This window comes from Mixophyes fleayi, chromosome 2 (assembly GCF_038048845.1).
Source record: "Mixophyes fleayi isolate aMixFle1 chromosome 2, aMixFle1.hap1, whole genome shotgun sequence".
Lineage (NCBI taxonomy): Eukaryota > Metazoa > Chordata > Amphibia > Anura > Limnodynastidae > Mixophyes > Mixophyes fleayi.
Genome location: NC_134403.1, coordinates 233,120,968 through 233,144,966, shown reverse-complemented (window position 1 = coordinate 233,144,966; position 23,999 = coordinate 233,120,968). Strand labels below are relative to the sequence as shown.

Genomic DNA, 23,999 nt, shown 5'->3' with positions numbered 1-23,999 from the left:
CATTTAAACATATTTTATGTAATTTATCAAGTGCATCAGCAAGCTGAATTATGGAAAAATAAGCATTGTAACAGGAAAGTGGAAATTAAAGATTCTTTGTGTGGGTTAAAAGCTCTGAGACCCCCTAAAAATAGTATTGTCTTCAAATTGCAAGATGTCCATTCATTTAATTCATATAAATATTTCACCCACAAAAAAAAGCTTGTGTTAGCAGATTATTCCATACTATGATGCAAAATCGCAATTATCATGGAGTACATGAGAGTCTTTCCTGAGTCATAGAGAGAAAATACCACCCTCACAAAACAAACCACCTTATAGTTCAAACTAATGTACAGTAAAAATAAATAAGTATTTTCTCTTAATATACAGCTTTTGTTTAACTTCTCTATGATGCAGTTAGTTTATAAGTGATAACATATCACTATTTGGAGCAAAAGAAATATTTTTCCACCCACAAGTATTGCCTTTAACTTACCTCTCTCGTATTATGAAGAACTTTGGCTTCAATGTCATATCTTTCCTCATCAACAATCCCAACTTTCTCATGGAGTTCCCGACACAGCTCCTGAAAAAAGGTAAAATGTTATGTAAGGGTATTGACTCTTACAATGAAAGTGAAGAAAGCCTTTGCTATGAAGCAGCTCAAGCAACACCTGTAATGCAGCCAATCCCAGACCATGCGTGTTGGTATGTGGTACCCTTTCACTTAGGTATCTCTGTTTTTCCTCTTGTGTATTCACATGTTCTTGATCCCATGCTTCCTTTGCCTTTGCCAGCATCAAACTCTATGGAGGAGAACCAGAAAATTAAGAAAAGCAGATACTGTCTTTCTTATTTGCAGGGGAAGCTAAACACACACACACACACACACACACACACACACACACACACACACACACACACACACCCTTCACTTGTTAAATTTGCTCTTTGACTCTTAACATCTGATGATATTATTTATATAACTTATAGAAGGTAGTAGTTATGCATGTTCTTAGCCCATTTAATTTCAATCTATAAGAAATGATAAAAAAAAAAGTTTTTTCATAAGTTTACTTTGGCCAATGAATGCTTCTCTTGCAATTGCTCTTTCTCTGTTGCTACATTTGGCTCCTCTCCCGCCATCCCTGTTTTCTCTTGGACTGCCTCAGGACTCTGTCCTTGTCCCCCTGATCCTCTCTCTGTATACCTCCTCCTTGAGTAAAATCATCATCACCTTCAGGCCCCAGTAGCACTAAGTTGATGATACTCACATCTTCCTTTCAGCTCCTGACTTCTCTCAATCCCTCCTCATGGGTGTCCTGCTGCCTCTCTGCCATTTCCTCCTGGATGTCCCAATGTTTTCTTAAAATGGCCAAAAGTGAACATATTGACTTCCCACCTTCAAGAGTCTCCTCCCCACCTCTTCATCACTGTTGACAACAGCACCATCTCCTCTGTTCCCCAAGTCCAGTGCCTGGATGTCATCCTTTTCGTCACCACCCACATCCAATCTCTCACCCAATCCTGTCGCTTACATCTCTGAAACATCACTCATATAAGACACATCCTCTCCTTTGATGCCACCAAAGCTGTCATCCATTCTCTCACCATTTCTTGCCTGGTTTGTTGCAATCTTCTCCAGACTGGCCTCCCAGGGGACAATCTCGCTCCTCTTCAATCTATACTCAATGCTGCAGCAATACTGATCTTACTCTATTGGTGCTCCACTTCTACCTCCCCTGTAACCTTACACTGGCTCCATTTACCCTACAGAATCTTCTTGAAACTCCTGACATTCACCTACAAAGTCCATTCCAACCCCTCTGCTCCCTACATCTCCAACCTCATCTCCATAAATACTCTCTCTCACACTCTACAGTTGGCCAATGACTGTTGCCTCAACTCCTCTGGTACTCATTTCTCACTCCTCTCACATTTCCATTATCTTCACACCTCAATCAGAGGCTTTGATTCTGTTAGTTGTGCCCACACTGTTGAGCACAGGTTCAGCTTGCACTGATTTATCCACCGCCTTTCCTTCCTACTTATATTAGTTATATTATGTTACTATACTCCCTTGCACCTCATCGCCCTGATCTGCTATTCATAGCTATGTTGTGAATTGTACTGCAATGTGTTTATTGTATTATCCTCTAATGCTATGTACTGTTTTGTTGCATGCTTTCAATGCAGCACTGGGGTTTCTTTGTACAACCCAATAAATAAAGGTTAATAGTAATAGTAATAATTACAATAATATTAACAATAGCAGTGCTTGTCACAATTTTTGAAACTAAAGTTGTGCCTTGATACTTACAGGATTAATATAATTAGCTGTTGTTTCATAACTGTAGTGTATTCAATGTCTGCTTACCTGCAGCCTTTTTATATGACCCCAGTCTGCCTACCTATTTATTAATTGTGCAACCGGTGCCAAACTACTTTGTCGAAGTCAGCATATTGGATAAAGTCATTTCAATTAAAATCGAGCAAACTTGGTTGTCTTTGTCTGAAAAGATGCGTACGTTACGCTACGGCGTGAAAGGGCGTACACAGCTGCAACACGTGGCAACAACAGTATTTAGTCTTTTACATACATTCGCACAAACACTCACACTTGTAAAATAGTACACATTAAAGGTAGTTGCAACACATAGTCATTTATGTCGAAATATAGTAGTATTTATATGTAATATTTTAAGTTATATGCATATCCGTAAAACATATGGTACACGTTGAAGGAATCTAGTCATGTGGGGTATCATACTAATCCTCTTCGCATTTGCGACTGTCCGGTTCACGCTGCGAAGGAAGCGCAGAGTGCATACGCAAGTTATTAATGTTAAGGAATTATGGACTATTATGACTAAGTAATCTTGGCGGGAAGATCAGAGCTCATCCCCTGGAGAGATGACCCCCTCCTTTGGATTCCTGAGCTTAAACTAGGCAATGATTGACAACCCCTTGGACCTTCCTGAAACCTGGACCAATAGAAGCAAGCTATACCATCTGCATTGTTTTACTGTATTTCTGTGTGCATATAAGCAGCAGCTCCTCATCTAGTGTTCAGACATCTTGTCCCAAGACTTCAGGATTGAATGACTGTACACTGGATCCAGAGCGCCTGCGATAAGTAAACGGCTGTACTTATTATAATTTTGCTTGAATATATTCTGCTACATTTTGAGAATAAATCTCTGTGCGTTGGAAACACAAATCGAGATTCGATAATCGTTATTGGTTAGCGACAATACGCACATAACAATTTGGGGGCTCGTGAGTTTTGGAGGTTTCGTTGCCGGACGATAAGCAAGACCAACGGATTTCGGTTCCGCAACAAAGGGTAGAGACGCGCCATATACAGGTTAGAATGCAATGTGTTCAAAACCTGAATTTTACTCTGTGTTGTGAAACCGAATGTCCGTTTTGCATTGTCTAGGGCACGCTAACTAGAACCTAGGGACAAAAGAGAAAACTGTTTCTTTTTACTGTCATTGTGCGTTTTAACTGTATTGCATTGCTTAGCGTATGTGTATTTCCTGTTGTGCGTACGCGGACTTCCGGTAGATTTGCCACGTGGTTAAACAATCGTTTTGATAGTTATTATATGTGTATAGTATAATTACTTGTGAAAGCCTCTGAGATATTAGAAAAGCGTGCGTACGGCGGAAGTAGCAGTTGAGAAGCGTGGCGAACTCAGCGGGTAAGTACAGCCGTTATTAAAACTGAAAAAAAGAGAAATTGCTAAGTTATATCCTGTCTTAAGCCAGTTTAAAACCAGTGTATCAGAAGATGAAGATGAACCCACTGTGATTTCAGCCATTGCTCATGCTGTTAATATGCTAGAGGTTCAGCGTAAGTATGGGAAAGGAGCAATGGCTGAGATAGGTGAGAGTAGTGTGATCACTAGGGGTGATAGCAGTCTAAATATTGAAACAGCAAATCCTGTAGTGACTTCTGAAGACAGTGAACCAGTGGGTGCGTACCCAGTCCGCACAATATCAGTTCCCAATGGGAAGGTGGATAAGGATGGTGTAGTCCCTTTAAAGAATGTTACAATGCATTGTCCCTGGACTAGATCAGAATTACGTTCCATTATGACTGAATTCCCAGACCCTAGAAAGGAGTTAGCTAAGTGTCAGAAATTTGTCAAAGAAAAAGCACATGAACCAAACAATAAGGATTGGCGTGTAGTGTTGAGGGCATATCTTCCTCCCCATACTGACATACAAAAATGTATTAAAGATTGTTTGTTGGACGAAGATGACACCTTGACTGATGAGATTAACCAAGAGAATATAGAACAAATTGTCAAACATTTAGCCATCTATTTTCCAGTAGTGGTAAATTGGAGTAAGATTTTCACCATAAAACAAAAGGATAGTGAAACAGCCTCAGATTACTTTGCTAGAGCTATAGCAGCGATAACATGGTTCACTGGGATATCCAACATAGGTGAGGACGCACATCACAGAGAGGTAGTTGTAGGAGTATTAATGGATGGCCTTAGAGAAAATTTAAAGACAAGAGTACAGACCACATTACCTAATTGGAGAGGCATCAAAGTAAATTCTCTTAGGGAGTCTGCTGTGGAGCATGACAAAAACCTCTTTAGAAAAAAGGAAGAGAAAAGTGATAGGTTAATGATGGTAAGTATACAGGCTTTAGAGGGAGTGCATACACGACCACCAGCATACAACCCACATAATAAGAAATATAGAATAATCAGGTGTTTCAAGTGTAACGAAGCAGGCCATTTCGTAAGAGATTGTAAAAAAGAAAGACAGTATACACATACGGGTGGGTCACGTAGATATCCTCCAAGGAGGAATTCACATGGATTAGAAGATTCACATCTACCCGCACATATCATAGCAGCAAATATTGCGCGGGAAAATGATAGTCAGCGCTAGGGGTCAGCTCATACCTGTAGTCTACAGCCAGTGAGGTTAACTGAGAGTCTAAGAGAAGAACCAACAATGATAGTTGACATAGCTGGTAGGAAACAAACTTTTCTTGTAGATACAGGGGCGGCCAGATCTGTGATAACCTCTCCTTTTAATCTACAGGTGACCAGTAAAACTGTTCCAGCTATGGTGGTAACAGGAAGAGTGTTGCATTATCCACTAACTAAACCTGCTGAAGTTACTATCGGGCCCCTGCATACCAAGCATTAATTTCTCTTGGCTGCGGCAGCTCCTATTAACTTGCTGGGAAGAGACTTGTTATGTAAAATGGGATGTGTCATATACTGTACTCCAGATGGTGTGTTCTTAGATATACCGGAGAAAGTCGCACATGAGGTACAGGATATATTGGACACCCCTCAAAGGTTAATGTTACACTCTACTGTTATAGAACAAAGTCCATCTCAAGTAAAGGGGATGTTGCTGGAAATACCAGGTTCACTATGGAGTAGAGATGGACAGGACACTGGACTGATGGCAAACGTAGCCCCTGTCATGGTCAATCTAAAAAGTGGTAAGATAGCTCCAAAAATCCCACAGTATCCATTAAAACCGGAGGTGGAACTAGGGGTATATCCTGTTATTGAGAGGCTGTTACAACAAGGGATTTTAATTCTGCTTTCTTCTCAGTCCCTCTTCACCCTGATTGCCAATACCTTTTTGCATTCTACTACCGGGGAGTGCAATACACGTGGACCAGACTTCCCCAGGGGTTCATTGACAGCCCCAGTATTTTCTCCCAAGCCTTACATGACTGTTTACAATCCATTCAACCCCACAAGGGGTCTGTTCTAATTCAATATGTGGACGATTTGTTGCTGTGCTCTGATTCTTTTATGTCATGTTTACATGATACTAAATTGTTGTTGCTCCATCTCTCACACACAGGGCACAAGGGGGCAAAGGACAAATTACAGCCATGTCAGACTAAGGTGAAATACTTAGGACACTGCCTCACTAAGGGGCTAAGACACCTGACAACCGACAGGATTGAGGCTATACAACACATGACTCTGCCGCAGAGCCAGAAGCAGATTCGTACCTTCCCGGGGATGTGTGGATACTGTAGATCCTGGATCCCAGGTTTATCTATTCTGGCATTACCATTGCAGGAGCTAGTCTCTTCTTCAAAACCAGAACGTGTTGTACACACAGAAGAGTCAGAGCAAGCATTCTTTAACCTTAAAGATAGTCTGACTAAAGCACCTGCATTGGGAATACCTGATTATGAAAAGCCTTTTGAGCTATACTGTACGGAAGCTGATGGTTGTGCAGCAGGTGTCCTCACACAGAAACATGGTGACGCTAGCAGACCGGTAGCATACTACAGTGCACAATTGGACAATGTGGCAAGATCACTCCCAACATGTCTCAGAAGTGTAGCAGCAACTGCTCTTCTGGTGAGTAAGAGTGAGGACATAGTATTAGGACATAATTCAACTGTCTATACGTCCCATGCTGTATCAGCTCTGTTAAATTCAGCCCAAACCAGACATGTTTCTTCAGCTAGATTCACAAAGTGGGAACTAGCCCTGATGGCACCCTCAAACATCACCATCAAACGATGTAGCACATTAAATCCAGCTACATACCTTCCATATGTGTCTCTAGAGACACAAAAGGTGGGAGGTGAGACCCTGGTTGATGATGAGTTATGCAAGAGTACTGACACGCATGATTGTATGGAACACCTGAACCAGACCTTTACTGCAAGGCCCGACATACGTGACACCCCCTTAGAAAATGTAGATTTTACGTTTTATACAGACGGAAGTTGTCATAGACAGACATAGACGGGAGAGCTATGTACTGGTTAGGCTGTTGTAGACGATCAGGATGTGGTAGAAGCTGAACCCCTTGGCCCAGCTCACTCAGCTCAGGTGGCGGAACTAGTAGCATTAAGGAGAGCGTGTGAATTGGCAGAGGGTAAATCAGCCAATATATATACTGACTCTAGGTACGCCTTCGGGGTAGTGCACGATTTTGGGGCCCTTTGGCGTCTTAGAAACTTTACGACAGCAGCAGGTACGCCAGTGGCACACTCACAACACATAAAAGGACTTCTGACAGCGATACAGTTACCCAGAACAGTAGCCGTCATAAAGTGCAAAGCCCATACTTTTGAAGAAGACCCAGTGTCACTGGGCAATAACAGGGCGGACGAAGCTGCTAAATGGGCAGCAAGGCAACCTATGACTGTATCGACCGACAGTATTATGGTTTTTCAGACATTAGACATGCAGAAATTAATTGAAATGCAAGATTTGTGTTCCCTGCAGGAAAAGGTGGTCTGGAAGGCGAAGGGATGTGGTCAAGAGTCCTCAGGACTCTGGAGGGATGGACGAGGTAAGCCTGTAGCTCCCCTAATGTACTATCCAAGCCTGGCTGAAGCAGCACACGGCCTGACTCACCTGGGTAAAGAAGGTATGTGCAAACTGGTGAGAGCATACTGGTGTGCTCCCGGATTTTCCTCTTAAGCTGGTAAGAAGGCAATGTCATGTCTTACTTGTTTGAGGAAAAATGTTGGGAAAACTATTCCAACTGAGCCATCCCACATCCCTCCTACAGACGGACCTTTTCAGATAATACAAATTGACTATATCCAATTACCACCGTGCAGGAATCTAAAGTATGTGTTAGTGTGTATTGATGTGTTTTCCAGTTGGGTAGAAGCATATCCGGCAGCCACTAATACTGCTGTGTTTACTGCAAAGAAAATTGTACAAGATTTAGTATGTAGGTTCGGTATCCCTAGAATCATTGAAAGTGATAGGGGTACCCACTTTACTGGTGATATCTTCCATAATATGTGTAAACTCATGGAAATCGGTAGCAGACTTCACACCCCTTACCAACCACAAGCCAGTGGTAAGGTGGAGAGAGTAAATGGTACTATAAAGAACAAGCTTGGTTAGGTAATGGCTGAAACTGGGTTGGCATGGCCTGAGGCTTTGCCATTGGTCCTCCATAGCATTCGGACCACTCCTAGACCTCCTCTAAATCTGTCCCCCTTTGAGATACTGTTCGGACGACAACCTCATTTGATCATGAGTCCACAAGATGACTTGAAGTGTAATAATGAAGTGACTGTACAATATCTTATAAGAATGAGTAGACAGCTAAAGCAACAACAATAAAAACTAAAAATGCTGTCACCTGGTATGCCAGAAACGAACTGTCATGATGTTGAACCTGGAGACTATGTTATGATCCGCAATTTCTTACGTTCAGGTTGTTTAACAGACCGTTGGGAAGGCCCAAGTGCTGCTGACCAGTACTACATCACTGAAGGTTGCAGAGAGAGACACTTGGGTCCATTCCACCCACTGCAGGAGAGTCCATAATCCGGAGAAAGTGCAAGATAAAACTGAGACCGACGACATAGATCTGTCACTTGTGAGTCTGTTCTGGGAGACCTAAAGCCTGCAGTCGAGACACCTGAACCAGAGACGTTGCCCCAGAAATATCTTTCCAGCAATGGAGTGGCGGTTTTTGTTTTTCTTTTGTTCCAGGATTTTCCTTGTTTTTACTTTTTCTAGGACATTCTATTTTTGTGAAGGAGGATGGAGGACGGAGGAGGGTTCTGGTAGTGATGCGGATGAGATGGAGGCAGAGGAAAAGTTATTAGAATACTCAGAGCAGCCCATTATCAAGATTGGTCCGGGGGTTATGAAAAGGTCTCCTAGCTCAGGAACTCGGGGGCAGTGTGAGGGGCTATTGTGTGATGAGTATTGTATCTGCAAGTTCTGCGACTCCCTCGTTGAAGAGAGATGCATTCAGCAATGTCATTCCACCAGTAATCTGAATGTGGGTGGGCATCCTTTGGAGGATTATCACTCCGTGGTGGGTAAGGTGCTAAACCAAACCGAGTGCTGGGTGTGCTCTCACCTGCCGCAGTGGCAGCATAACATAGGACTAGTGCCATTCCCATTAAACATCTCCGAAGTACTCGAATTGAGGGGTGGGAGGCCCATAGAGGGGAGGTACAATAACACTAGGTCCCCTAGTCTAATGCTTCGACAATACTCTGTAGACAGATCTTTGCTGTGCCTGAATATCTCTCATGCAAAACATCTTGAGAATTGGGAAGCTGACCTATCAGATCAGACAATGGCTCGCCACACTCATTTTAGAGGCAGACTCAAGAGGTCACCAATAGGCAGGAATGTTGATGGAAGTTATAAATTAGGGCGTATAACCAAACATAAGAAAATGTCCACTGGTAAAGTCTCTATAGATAATTGTGAGAATGTCATCCATGCTGACACGTGTCTTGAGCAAATGAAGACTCTAGGCATGGGTAGTTTCGTCAAAACTCTGTGCGATATAATTAATGGGCATACGGTTCCTTATGTACTCCCTGATGATGTGTACTTTGTTTGTGGGAGGAAAGCTTATTCCTGGGTAACTCCGAGTTCCAAGGGCTTGTGTTTCTTAGCTAAACTGGTTCCTGAAATCATGACTATTACTCATGAAGAAATGGGTAATAATCACAAGACTACATCACCACCATACATACACACACAGTATGAACACCGTGGTAAGAGAATTATGATTCCTGGTGAGGAGCCCATAGCTACAAAATTGATTAGTGAAACCGCTGGGTTTCAAGTTATGGTTGCTCTAGATCTCACCAGGACCGCTCGGGGAACATTAAACTTTAAATATATCCAAGACCTAGCTAAATTAATAGATAATATCACCGAGATGTATGATGACAATTTCAGGTATACTGGAAGGGAGCTACAAGCGTACAAGAAGGAGTTGGTGCAACATAGACTGGTAATAAATTATCTCACCTCTATTACTGGTGGGGACTGTGTGACACTGGCCACCCAGTTCGGTGTAAAATGTTGCACGTACATCACCAATAATACGGATGACCCTAAGGAGGTTATAGACCGGAAGATGGATGAAATTCTGCAACTGAAATGGGAATTTCGAAGGAACCATAATTCTTTGTTATATGAGGTCGGGAAACAAATGGCAGGTTGGTTCTCATGGTTGAACCCTGTGAAATGGTTCTCTGGTCTGGGGGAGTGGGTACAGGAAATGGTTGCTAGTGTAGGTAAGCTCCTTCTCCTTATACTGGGTGTCATCTTAGCAATTGGTTTATTTGTCAAATGTGTTCCTACTGTGTTGAAGTATGGGAAACAGTCTTCTAGGAGAAACACTAAGAACGAGACAGAAAGGGTGGTGCAAGACCCCGAGATCATGGTATGTGAAGAAGTGTTGTATAACCCTGAACTCGAAACGGTGATTAGGTGATAGTTTATTATACTATCAAAGGGTGGAGCTGTCGAAGTCAGCATATTAGATAAAGTCATTTCAATTAAAATCGAGCAAACTTGGTTGTCTTTGTCTGAAAAGATGCGTACGTTACGCTACAGCGTGAAAGGGCACGCTACGGCGTGGAAGGGCGTACGCAGTTGAAACACGTGGCAACAACAGTATTTAGTCTTTTACATACATTCGCACAAACACTCACACTTGTAAAATAGTACACATTAAAGGTAGTTGCAACACAGTCATTTATGTCGAAATATAGTAGTATTTATATGTAATATTATAAGTTATATGCATATCAGCAAAACATATGGTACAAGTTGAAGGAATCTAGTCATGTGTGGTATCATACTAATCCTCTTCGCAATTGCGACTGTCCGGTTCACACTGCAAAGGAATCGCAGAGTGCATACGCAAGTTATTAATGTTAAGAAATTATGGACTATTATGACTGAGTAATCTTGGCGGGAAGATCAGAGCTCATCCCCTGGAGAGATGACCACCTCCTTTGGATTCCTGAGTTTAAACTAGCCAATGATTGACAACCCCTTGGACCTTCCTGAAACCTGGACCAATAGAAGCAAGCTATACCATCTGCATTGTTTTACTGCATTTCTGTGTGCATATAAGCAGCAGCTCCTCATCTAGTGTTCAGACATCTTGTCCCCAGACTTCAGGATTGAATGACTGTACACTGGATCCAGAGCGCCTGCGATAAGTAACGGCTGTACTTATTATAATTTCGCTTGAATATATTCTGCTACCTTTTGAGCATAAATCTTTGTGCGTTGGAAACACAAATCGAGATTCGACATTCGTTATTGGTTAGTGACAATACGCACATAACAATTTATTTCCTTTTCTTCCGAGTGCTTTTCTCTAATAGCTTCTGACTTTTTTTTTATCTTTCTCATATCTTTGATTACCTTTAACAGAAGTTTGCGTGAAGCTGAAATCTTTGATTTTCTCTATAAGACAAAAAACACCATAAAAAATAAGTGATTAGATATTTTTGTACAATAATACTTAGTAGAGGACACAAAAGTTAAGATAGGAAAGTGGGGAATATTTTTGGCATTTCCTTACCTCTCTGATGTTGTAAAGTCATATGCAAAAAGAAAGAACAGAGAAAAATATGTTAAGTTACATCTATAATAATTGCTCTTTATGGATTTATATTACATATAAACTTATACTAGCCATAATAGTTGTCTTATAGTTGTTTATTTATTTACTTTCAAGTTATAAGTAACAATGAAGGAAGGAAGAGAAGAAATGGGAAAATAGTTACAAGCATAATACTAAATGTGTTCTAGAAGTACACCAGGAAACCACATTGACAAGTTCATTCACACACCCCTACAAACACCATCTTACTTTTAAATTAACAGATGTTGATGGGAGAAAAAGCAAAGCAGTAAATTGTAATCAGTCGCTGACCATTTAATATAGATCTACTTTCTAACAGGTAAGTCCTTTATGGTCGCCGATCTATATTCCATTTCAGCTTATATTACCGTAAAACAAGCAGGAAGGGTGGGTTGCGCTATCTATAAATATGTGGAGCAGCCAGAGGCGAACCTGAAAGTGAGCGGGAGGGAATCCCTACCTTCCCAGGGAGAGGCTGGTAAAGTATATGTATCTCAGGTTCTAGGCGCTGGTAGGTATAGCATATGTGACAAAGTGGATGGGTTATATAATTTATTTTAACATGGTGTGCCAAAAGTACTTTGCGGCCGGAAAGACAATAACCTGGCATATGCACTGAAATCCACAATATATTAAAAACCAAGCATTGGCTAAAACAAAAAGAAACTGTATCAGTCCATACACATCGATTATCCACTGGGTTATGGAGCCCTTGCACGATGTGAAACTGAATGTTCAGAATGTCCGATAAATCAATGTAGACAACTGTCCTCCAACTGTACTGTTGGATAGAAAAAACAAATGTCCCAAAAAGCTAATGTCCCAAAAAACAGTCCTGACACATCGGTTGGTCCGCTGGATGGACCTAAAGGCCATGCACGATGTGGCAAGAAATGACAGAGTATTGTCCGATGGACCAATATAAAAGCAGATATCCCAAAAAGTCTAAAAAGACTTGCATTTATAGTACAAGAAAAAAAAGTTAATGAAAACAAAAGCAATGTTATAAAAAAACGTACAATTTTTTTGTGGAAGCAGAACCAGAAGAGACTGTCAGCGCTAATTTGAAATGGGGGCAATTTTTATGGAGATTTTTCAGGTTTTTTTATTTTGCTGGGCTCAGTCAATACTTGATGCATTCCCACCCTTCATGACTTTTATCAAGGTAGAGCAGAAGTATAAAGTGCACACAGGGCCTATGGACCCGATTGAAAAGGTGAGCATGGCACTAGATTTTTAATGCTGACGTTGAAAAGCAAAGCACTGGCTGGTAGCATAGTCCTTTTAGAACAGAAGATATGACAAGGTTGGCCCACCCGCAAGTGAAATGATTTGAAAAAAATCATTCTGTTTTATTCTCAATGTTAAACAGCATGCATGACAAGGAAATGTATAGCAGTGACAGTAATAAAATGTCATTTTAGAAAAGAAGATATACCAAGGTGGGTCCACCACTCAAGTGAAATGGTTTGAGAAAAACTGTCATATTTTATTCTCAAAGTTATACAGCATGTGTGACACATTGTAGAGGGAGAGCATTGGCATTAATAAACGGTCATTTTAGAAAAGATGATAGACGAGGATACGCCAAGGTGGGCAAAGTCTGTTATGTAAAATAGTGCCCACCCTCCTGTATGGTGCATATTAAAAAGGACATGCGTAGTTTAACAAATCAAGCACTTTAGCGTCAGGGAATGCCACTTTTGTGGCTAAAGTATTTGATTTCTTGTTGTAGAATAGATAGGGATTTAAACAATTTACTAATGAGCATTACCCCAACAGTGGTCATCTTCCTTAATGTTGACAATGTCATCACCCTCATCACTCATGGGAATATAATCATCACTGATGTCAATATCATCACACAAAATTAGTTCATCCCCACTGGAATCCAACGTTAGAGATTTTGTAATTGTGGGGAACATTCCTCATACAATTTGTAATTCATTTTGATGAGCACCAGTTCTTAAAAAAATTTTTGGAGGTAGTCTCGTACAATAATTGCTCACAATGTTCCAGGCTGTCCTTACCATTCTTTCAGAGTACACACTGGAGGGTAGGCAGCTTAAGTATACTATAGCTAGTTTTTTCAAAATTTTATTTTTTCCTCCCAGGATCCAAGGTACTGTCTGAGATGCTAATTTGTACATTATCATTAAAGTAATCCTCAACCTTTCTATTAACACAAGGTGTATCAGTCTGAGACGTGTTACAGGTGTTGATACATTTGGGTATTTCTTTTAAGCCTGACCAGATGTCATAATAATCTTTCACAATGGTGTGCTGTTTTGACTCATCTTCAGCGTGACGCTTAGAAAAAAGAAGTTATTCCTGGCTGCAGCATTTTTAGAAGAATCTAAAGCAGCGGTTGTGTCATGTGCAACTTGAGCCAAAAGCTTGTTCACAAGGAGCTGTTCACATCTCTTTAGATTTGTGTCAGTTGGACAAATGATTTAATTTCAAGATGCTGCAAACCATTGGGTCCTGGCAAAGGGAATAAAGAACTTGATCTAGAAGGCCAATATACTTAGCAGAATAGCTTCCCTAGCTGCTTTTCCAGTGGTGCATTAGGGATATGATTGACTCAGGCTGCAGTTTCTGAACTGACTTCAGTTGTTACAATTTTAAATGGTTTCAGAAGCTTCAGGGTCATGTACACAACCCTGGAACCCCAGCTAATATTGACACAGCCAAAGAATTATGGTGCAAAGTCTATGTTACTACCAGTTTTTACAAGAGCCCCCCCTGCAGAGCAGGATGGATTTGACTGTGGTAACCAAGTTGCGGTCCACCAAATTGTTCCATAGCCTGGTGGGCAGAGCACTACAGGTAAGTAGCTCGAAAAGTAGAATACTTAGACCAGCCAAAGTCAGCGGGATGCTGGTTAAACAAACAGAATCAGAAAGCAGAGGAATAATCAGGAAAAACAAAGGTAAAAAACCAATCTGTCAGCGCAGTACAAAGTCAGGAGCCAAGTAACACGAAGAAAGAAACAAGACCGGTCAATAATCAGGAATCAAGCAGTAAACAGGATAACATTCACAGGACCTCAGGAGAGCAAAGCTGATACTCTGTCAGGGAATGACAGCAGAGCAGATGTAAATACTGGTTGGGAGTTCAACTCCTTGCCTCTGTGATATCATCGATCACCTAATTGAATCTCAGTGAATGTACAATTGTTTGTACAAACTACTTTCTGATAGAGTCCTGTTTAAAGGTAATTAGTCCTTAAAATGGCTATAAGGTAGCCAATATTTTAGATTCCTGTCATATTGATGTAACGTAATCAAAGGTTATTCTAGTAAATAGTCTAATATCCAACATCGGGTTTTTGGTTCTTTCTTGATAAAACATCAGACATTCTGTTTGTCATTAAAATATATATATAAAACTTTACTTGACTAACTTATTCTTTAATTATTTCTCTTTTGTCCAGCCATGGACAGATATTATGGGGATTAGCCAAACTTATTTCTCTCTGAAGAATATATTCATTTGTAATTATCTGTTTATTTCTGTCTTTTTGCCTTAAATTTTCCTATCTCTACTATATATATAGTAAGTGTAGAAACTTGCAGAGTTCTTTCCATGTTACGCTGTTAGTGTAAATTGTGTCCAATTCTTCTACATAACGCTTTGAGTGTCCAGTTGTTAAACAGGAAGAGACTCAGTGAATAAGGGAAATGACAAATCCCAGGGAAGCTTTTTGTATGGATGACCTCCTGATGTAGCTCTGAAAAGAAAGCAATATATTTTATATAAAATATGGCACTATATTAGATTGTCCAGAATCAAAAGTATAGTAGGTAACTAGCGAGGATAATTGTGTGTAGTAGGTGATAAACAGGGATGGATTGTCCACAGACCTCACCAGGAGTTTTCCTTGCAGGCCATTCTATGATGTCATTCCTACAAAAATGAATTGCATGTGACTCACTACTCATCTAGAATACTCAAAGCACAGATTATTTGTATGCGTACTGGATAACATTTCACAATGTGGCACAATGAGAAGAACATTGATGCAAAGCAGCATGAGTATCATAACAGAGACACTCCACTTAAATAATTTTGCATAATTGAAACCTCTATGTTGGACACTGCAATTTATTGAACTAACTATATTTAAAATGAAATTGCATGATGAAAATTAAAAAACTCACTTGAAATATTTACTAAAATATTTACTAAACTGCGGGTTAGAAAAAGTGTAGATGTTGCCTATATCAACCAATCAGATTCTACCTGTTTTTATATAGAATGTACTAAATAAATGATAACTAGAAGCTGATGGCAACTTGTCCACTTTTTTAAACCAGCAGATTAGTAAATATACCCCTTGGTGTGATTGGCAGCTATGTTGTTGATGACTGACTCTTTGGCCACATCTGTAACCACGGATATTATCACAGCAGTCCACAATTTGTTTTAAAGGGCTACACATGTTTCTAGTAGGGAAGCTCAGGCTCAGTTTTCCGAAAACCGAGCCCCCCCTACCGAACATTGCAAATCCGAGAACATAGCCAAGCCAGCTTGGACCTTTTCCCCGTCCTGAAATCAATCAAACCTCATTGTTGCATTGTCAAATATTGCGGGTTTTGGATTTCATAAGTACCTCCCTCAGCGGAGAAAGGCAAAGGAGGGGTAGCAGCGTTCTTGACAGTATCCAGTATCAGCGTCAATCCTCACACAGAAACAGAAAGGGAGGCAGTGTTCTTGCCTTTCTCCTATGACATTGCTTTCTTTCATTTCTCACCCAGAAGCAGAAGGGGTAGCAATGTTCTTCTCAGTCTCGAGTAACATTGCTCTGTGCCATTGCTCACACAGAAACAGAAGAATAGCGCTGTTCTAGTCACTCTCCAGTCTCCAGTATCATTGCTCATACAGAAACAGAAGAATAGCAGTGTTCATGTCACTCTCCAATCTCCACTGCCATTGCTCAAACAGAAACAGAAGGGGTAGCAATGTTCTTGTCACTCTCCAGTCTCCAGTGCGATTGTTCTATGCCATTGCTCAAACAGAAACAGAAGGGGTAGCAGTGTTCTTGTCACTTTCCAGTCTCCAGGGCCATTGTATAGTGCCATTGCTCACACAGATATAGAAGGGGTAGCAGTGTGATTGTCACTCTCCAGTCTCCACTGATATTGCTCACACAAACAAAAAGGGTGACAGTATTCCTTTCACTCTCCAGTGACATTGCTTTGTGCCATTGCACACACAAAAACAGAAGGAGTAGCAGTGTTCTTGTCACTCTCCAGTCTCCAGTGCCATTATATAGTACATTGATCACAAAGAAACAGAAGGGGTAGCAGTGTTCTTGTCATTTCCCAGTCTCCAGTGCCATTGTTCACGCAGAAACAAAAGGGGTGGCAGTATTCTTTTCACTCTCCAGTGCCATTGCTCTGTGCCATTGCTCACATAAACTGAAGGTGTAGCCGTGTTCTTGTCACTCTCCAGTGCCATTGCTCACACAGAAACAGAAGGGGTAGCAGTATTTTTGTCACTCTCCAGTTCCATTACTCACACAGAAACAGAAATGGTAGCAGTGCTCTTGTGACTTTCCAGTCTCCAGTGCCATTGCTCTGTGCCACTGCTGAAACAGAAAAAGAAGGGGTAGCAGTGTTCTTGTCACTCTCCAGCCTATAGTGCTATTGTAAAATGCCATTGCTCAAACAGAAACAGAAGGTGAATCAGTGTTTTTGTCACTCTCAAGTCTCCAGGACTATTGTTTTATGCCATTGATCAAACAGAAGGGGTAGCAGTGTTCTTGTCACTCTCCAGTCTCCAGAGCCATTGCTCTGTGCCATTGCGCAAACATAAATAGAAGGGGTAGAAGTGTTCTTGTCACTCTCCAGTCTCCAGTGCCATTGTACAGTCCATTGCTCACACAGAAACAGAAGGGGTAACAGTGTTCTGGTAACTATCCAGTCTCCAGTGCCATTGTTCACGCAGAATCAAAAGGGGTGACAGTGATGTTGTCACTCTTCAGTGCCATTGCTCTGTGCCATTGGTCACACAGAAACTGAAGGTGTAGCAGTATTTTTGTCACTCTCCAGTCTCCAGTTCTATTGCTCAAACAGGTAAAGAAGGAGTAGAAATGTTTTTGTCACTCTCCAGTGTCATTGCTCACACAGATATAGAAGGGGTAGCAGTGTGATTGTCACTCTCCAGTCTCCACTGATATTGCTCACACAAACAAAAAGGGTGACAGTATTCCTTTCACTCTCCAGTGACATTGCTTTGTGCCATTGCACACACAAAAACAGAAGGAGTAGCAGTGTTCTTGTCACTCTCCAGCCTATAGTGCTATTGTAAAATGCCATTGATCAAACAGAAGGGGTAGCAGTGTTCTTGTCACTCTCCAGTCTCCAGAGCCATTGCTCTGTGCCATTGCGCAAACATAAAAAGAAGGGGTAGAAGTGTTCTTGTCACTCTCCAGTCTCCAGTGCCATTGTACAGTCCATTGCTCACACAGAAACAGAAGGGGTAACAGTGTTCTGGTAACTATCCAGTCTCCAGTGCCATTGTTCACGCAGAATCAAAAGGGGTGACAGTGATGTTGTCACTCTTCAGTGCCATTGCTCTGTGCCATTGGTCACACAGAAACTGAAGGTGTAGCAGTATTTTTGTCACTCTCCAGTCTCCAGTTCTATTGCTCAAACAGGTAAAGAAGGAGTAGAAATGTTTTTGTCACTCTCCACTCTCCAGTGTCATTGCTCACACAGATATAGAAGGGGTAGCAGTGTGATTGTCACTCTTCAGTCTCCACTGATATTGCTCACACAAACAAAAAGGGTGACAGTATTCCTTTCACTCTCCAGTGCCATTGCTTTGTGCCATTGCACACACAAAAACAGAAGGAGTAGCAGTGTTCTTGTCACTCTCCAGTCTCCAGTGCCATTATATAGTACATTGATCACAAAGAAACAGAAGGGGTAGCAGTGTTCTTGTCATTTTCCAGTCTCCAGTGCCATTGTTCACGCAGAAACAAAAGGGGTGGCAGTATTCTTTTCACTCTCCAGTGCCATTGCTCTGTGCCATTGCTCACATAAACTGAAGGTGTAGCCGTGTTCTTGTCACTCTCCAGTGCCATTGCTCACACAGAAACAGAAGGGGTAGCAGTATTTTTGTCACTCTCCAGTTCCATTACTCACACAGAAACAGAAATGGTAGCAGTGCTCTTGTGACTTTCCAGTCTCCAGTGCCATTGCTCTGTGCCACTGCTCAAACAGAAAAAGAAGGGGTAGCAGTGTTCTTGTCACTCTCCAGCCTATAGTGCTATTGTAAAATGCCATTGATCAAACAGAAGGGGTAGCAGTGTTCTTGTCACTCTCCAGTCTCCAGAGCCATTGCTCTGTGCCATTGCGCAAACATAAAAAGAAGGGGTAGAAGTGTTCTTGTCACTCTCCAGTCTCCAGTGCCATTGTACAGTCCATTGCTCACACAGAAACAGAAGGGGTAACAGTGTTCTGGTAACTATCCAGTCTCCAGTGCCATTGTTCACGCAGAATCAAAAGGGGTGACAGTGATGTTGTCACTCTTCAGTGCCATTGCTCTGTGCCATTGGTCACACAGAAACTGAAGGTGTAGCAGTATTTTTGTCACTCTCCAGTCTCCAGTTCTATTGCTCAAACAGGTAAAGAAGGAGTAGAAATGTTTTTGTCACTCTCCACTCTCCAGTGTCATTGCTCACACAGATATAGAAGGGGTAGCAGTGTGATTGTCACTCTTCAGTCTCCACTGATATTGCTCACACAAACAAAAAGGGTGACAGTATTCCTTTCACTCTCCAGTGCCATTGCTTTGTGCCATTGCACACAAAAACAGAAGGAGTAGCAGTGTTCTTGTCACTCTCCAGTCTCCAGTGCCATTATATAGTACATTGATCACAAAGAAACAGAAGGGGTAGCAGTGTTCTTGTCATTTTCCAGTCTCCAGTGCCATTGTTCACGCAGAAACAAAAGGGGTGGCAGTATTCTTTTCACTCTCCAGTGCCATTGCTCTGTGCCATTGCTCACATAAACTGAAGGTGTAGCCGTGTTCTTGTCACTCTCCAGTGCCATTGCTCACACAGAAACAGAAGGGGTAGCAGTATTTTTGTCACTCTCCAGTTCCATTACTCACACAGAAACAGAAATGGTAGCAGTGCTCTTGTGACTTTCCAGTCTCCAGTGCCATTGCTCTGTGCCACTGCTCACACAGAAACAGAAGGGGTAACAGTGTTCTGGTAACTATCCAGCCTATAGTGCTATTGTACAAGTCTCCAGGACTATTGTTTTATGCCATTGATCAAACAGAAGGGGTAGCAGTGTTCTTGTCACTCTCCAGTCTCCAGAGCCATTGCTCTGTGCCATTGCGCAAACATAAATAGAAGGGGTAGAAGTGTTCTTGTCACTCTCCAGTCTCCAGTGCCATTGTACAGTCCATTGCTCACACAGAAACAGAAGGGGTAACAGTGTTCTGGTAACTATCCAGTCTCCAGTGTCATTGTTCACGCAGAATCAAAAGGGGTGACAGTGATGTTGTCACTCTTCAGTGCCATTGCTCTGTGCCATTGGTCACACAGAAACTGAAGGTGTCGCAGTATTTTTGTCACTCTCCAGTCTCCAGTTCTATTGCTCAAACAGGTAAAGAAGGAGTAGCAATGTTTTTGTCACTCTCCACTCTCCAGTGCCATTGCTCAAACAGAAACAGAAGGGGTAGCAATGTTCTAGTCACTCTCCAGCCTCCAGTGCCATTGCTCACCCAGAAACAGAAGGGGTAGCAGTGATCTTATCACTCTCCAGTGTCCATTGCCATTGTACAGTGCTATTGCTCACACAGAAACAGAAGGAGCAGCAGTGCTATTGTCACTCTCCAGTCTCCAGTACCATTGCTCACAATGAAACTGAAGGGGTAGCAATGTTTCTGTCACTTTCCAGTGTCCAGTGTCATTGTACAGTCCTTTGCTCACACACAGAAACAGAAGGGGTAGCAGTGTTCTTGTCACTCTCCAGTCTCCAGTGCCATTGCTCACGCAGAAACAAAAAGGGTGGCAGTACTCCTATCAGTCTCCAGTGCCATTGAGCTGTGCAATTACTCACACAGAAACTGAAGATGTAGCAGTGTTCTTGTTACTCTCCAGTGCCATTGTTCAGTGCCATAGCTCACACAGAAACAGAAGGGGTAGCAGTTTTTTTTGTCACTCTCCAGTCTCCAGTTCCATTGCTCAAACAGAAACAGAAATGGTAGCAGTGTTCTTGTGACTTTCCAGTCTCCAGTACCATTGCTCTGTGCCATTGCTCAAACAGAAAAAGAAGGGGTAGCAATGTTCTTGTCACTCTCCAGTCTCCAGTGCCATTGTACAGAGCCGTTGCTCACTCAGGAACTAAAAGTTGTAGCACTGTTCTTGTCACTCTCCAGTCTCCAGTACCATTACTCACACTGAAACAGAAGGGGTAGTAGTGTTCTTGTCTCTCTCCAGTGCCATTTCTCAAACAGAAACAGAAGGGGTAGCAATGTTCTTGTCACTCTCCATTCCCCAGTGCCAAGGATCACCCAGAAGCAGAAGGGGTTGCAGTGTTCTTGGGCCTGATTCATTAAGGTTCTTAAATGAAGAGGATTCTCATTTCAGTCTCCTGGACAAAACCATGTTACAATGGAAGGGGTGCAAATAAGTGTTCTGTTTTACACATAAGTTAAATACTGACTGTTTTTTCATGTAGCACACAAATATCAACTTTAAATTTCAGTGTACAAATAAGCTATCAAGTATTTGTGTGTTACATGAAAAAACAGGCAGTATTTAACTTATGTGTAAAACAGAACACTTATTTGCACCCCTTCCAATGTAACATGGTTTTGTCCAGGAGACTGAAATGAGTATCCTCTCCATTTGAGATCCTTAATGAATCAGGCCCCTTGTCACTATCCAGTCTCCAATGCCATTGTACAGGGATATTGCTCACACAGCAACACAAGGAGTAGCAGTGTTCTTTTCACTCTACAGTCTCCATTACCATTGCACACATTGAAACAGAAGGGGTAGCAGTGCTCTTATCAGTCTCTAGTGCCATTGACTGTGCCATTCCTCACACAGAAAATGAAGGTGTAACAGTGTTCTTGTCACTCTCAAGTCTCCAGTACCATTGCTCACATTGAAACAGAAGGGGTAGCAGTGTTCTTGTCACTCTCCAGTCTCCAGTGCCATTATTCGGTACTGTTTCTCACACAGAAACAGAAGGGGTAGCATTGTTCCCATAGATTGTAAGCTTGCGAGCAGTGCCTTCTCACCTCTTTGTCTGTTTTACTCAGTTTGTTTATTAGTTTACTATGTTTGTCCCCAATTGTAAAGCGCTACGGAATATGTTGGCGCTATATAAATAAATGATGATGATGATTGTTCTTGTCACTCTCCAGTGCCACTGCTCACACTGAAATGGTAGCAGTTCCTTTCACTATCCAGTGACATTGCTCTGTGCCATTGCTCACACAGAAACAGAAAGGTTAGCAGTGTTCTTGTCACTCTCCAGACCCGAGTGTACTTGCTCTGTGCCATTGTTTCAACAGAAACAGAATTGGTAGCAATGTTCTTGTCACTCTTCAGTCTCTAGTGCCATTGGTCTATGACATTGCTCAAACAGAAACAGAATGGATAGCAGTGTTCTTGTCACTCTCCAGTGCCATTGCTCACACAGAAACAGAAGGGGTAGCAGTGATGTTGTCCATCTCCAGTCTCCAGTTCCATTGCTCACATAGAAACAGAAAGGGTAGCAGTGTTCTTGTCCTCTCCAGTCTCCAGAGCCATTTTACAGAGCCATTGCTCACACAGAAACAGAAAGGGGTGTAGTGTTTTTTGTCACTCTCCAGTCTCCACTGCCATTGCTCAAACAGAAACAGAAGGGGTAGCAATGTTCTTGTCACTCTCCAGTCTCCAGTGCTATTGTATAGTGCCATTGCTCACACAGAAACAGAAGGGATAGCAGTGTTCTTGTCACTCTCCTGTTTCTGTGTAAACAATAGCACTGGAGACTGAAGTGGTAGAAGTGTTCTTGTCACTCTCCACTCTCCAGTGCCATTGTACACTATCAGTGCTCACATGGAAACAGATGGGGTAGCACTGTTCTTGTCACTCTCCAGTCTCCAGTGCTATTGCTCAAACAGAAACAGAAGGGGTAGTAGTGTTCTTGTCACTCTTCAGTCCCATTGCTCACACAGAAACAGAAGGGGAGCAGTGTTCTTGTCACTCTCCAATCTCAAGTGATATTGTACAATGCCATTGCTCACACAGAAACAGAAAAGGTAGCAATGTTCTTGTCACTCTCCAGTGTCCAGAGCAATTGCTCATTGCCATCGCTATGGATCATGAGAAGTTGACAGAAAAGGAGGAGCACCAACCAGCTGCTGATATTTTTATTTAGAAAAACTTGCAACAAAATACATATCTCAACAATCTTACAATAACGAAAGCCCTCCCATATCCCAATAAAAAAGTCCATGCTCATAATAAATAAAGTCCATAAAAATAGAAAAGTCCATAGGCCTTCATGGCTAACGTAAACTGGTTATATGCACCATAATAAATCTCAACTTTAATGTTAAAACAAACTTTAACTGTACCAAAACTAAAAACAAGCATAGTGGAACTAAATAGGATGACTAGACATATGCAAGCACTTACTAAAAAAAAGGAACCAATCAAAATCTACTGGGAGGTGAAGAAATAGAAAGCCAACAGATGGAGAGGCCCCAGATTTCCACCACCCACTAAGGAGGTTTCAAGCCACGCCAAAGCCTGGCCCAGCTCACAGCATCCATCCGTTGCCTCTCCATATCCCTTATCTTCCAAACCTCGTGAAGAATATCTCCCACCACCTCTTTGCAAGGGAGGACTTTCTTGCGGATTGTCACTAAACACCGTGCATTCCACGTGTAATACCTAACCACTAATGTAACTAAAAACAGAGTGACCAAATCAAAAGACCTAAACCTCTTGAGTGCCCCGTAAACCCACTCAGGGTAACTAAGCCTCGAAAGACTAGGCGTGCCCAAGACACACGAGACCCCTTCATAAACCTCTATGTTAAAAGTACACCTCAACAAGAAATGATCCATTGTCTCCTCCTCCGCTGGACACTCCTCCCGTGGGCAGCCACGATCATCGGCATTCCTTACCTTGAGGTTTCCTCTAACATAGAGTGTCCCGTGGAAGGAGAGCCAGGCAATGTCCCTGAGCTTCAGTGGTATCCTCCGATCAGTGATCAGAGTTATGCCATCTGAGCAGACACTGCCCGGGCAGTCCGTCAGTGACATAGGCTCCCAGAAGTGAGACCGCAAGACTCTCCTCTCCAACTCTCTTCTAGAGGAGCTGTTGACCTCTCCCACCTCCAGTAACCATTTCCTTGTCACCTTCAAACCCAGTTTCACGTAGGCCGGGAGGTAACCATGTGGAACTCGAAAGCTCTTTACTGCTCCTCCCTCTACCCAGGAATTGAGGAATGGATGTACCAGGTATGAAAGCCCTCTACCCATCGAGGGGGAGTCTCCAAGATGAGACTGTGCAGATGTAAATTAAGAAAGGTGAGCATAAAGAAGAGCACTAGGTTTACCATACCCAGGCCCCCCCCCCTCGAT

General features: G+C 42.1%; 1 protein-coding gene across 1 annotated transcript in view; it reads right to left on the bottom strand.

Moving 5' to 3' along the window:
- TNNI1 (troponin I1, slow skeletal type) overlaps positions 1 to 23,999 on the bottom strand; it is a 109,752-nt gene that overhangs the window by 36,956 nt on the left and 48,797 nt on the right. The window contains exons 3-5 of the mRNA XM_075195623.1: positions 11,165 to 11,206; positions 657 to 788; positions 479 to 568 (exon numbers count right to left, since the gene is read on the bottom strand). Of these exons, the coding sequence (XP_075051724.1) occupies positions 479 to 568; positions 657 to 782 (216 nt within the window). The 5' untranslated portion in view covers positions 783 to 788; positions 11,165 to 11,206. The remainder of the gene's footprint in view (positions 1 to 478; positions 569 to 656; positions 789 to 11,164; positions 11,207 to 23,999) is intronic.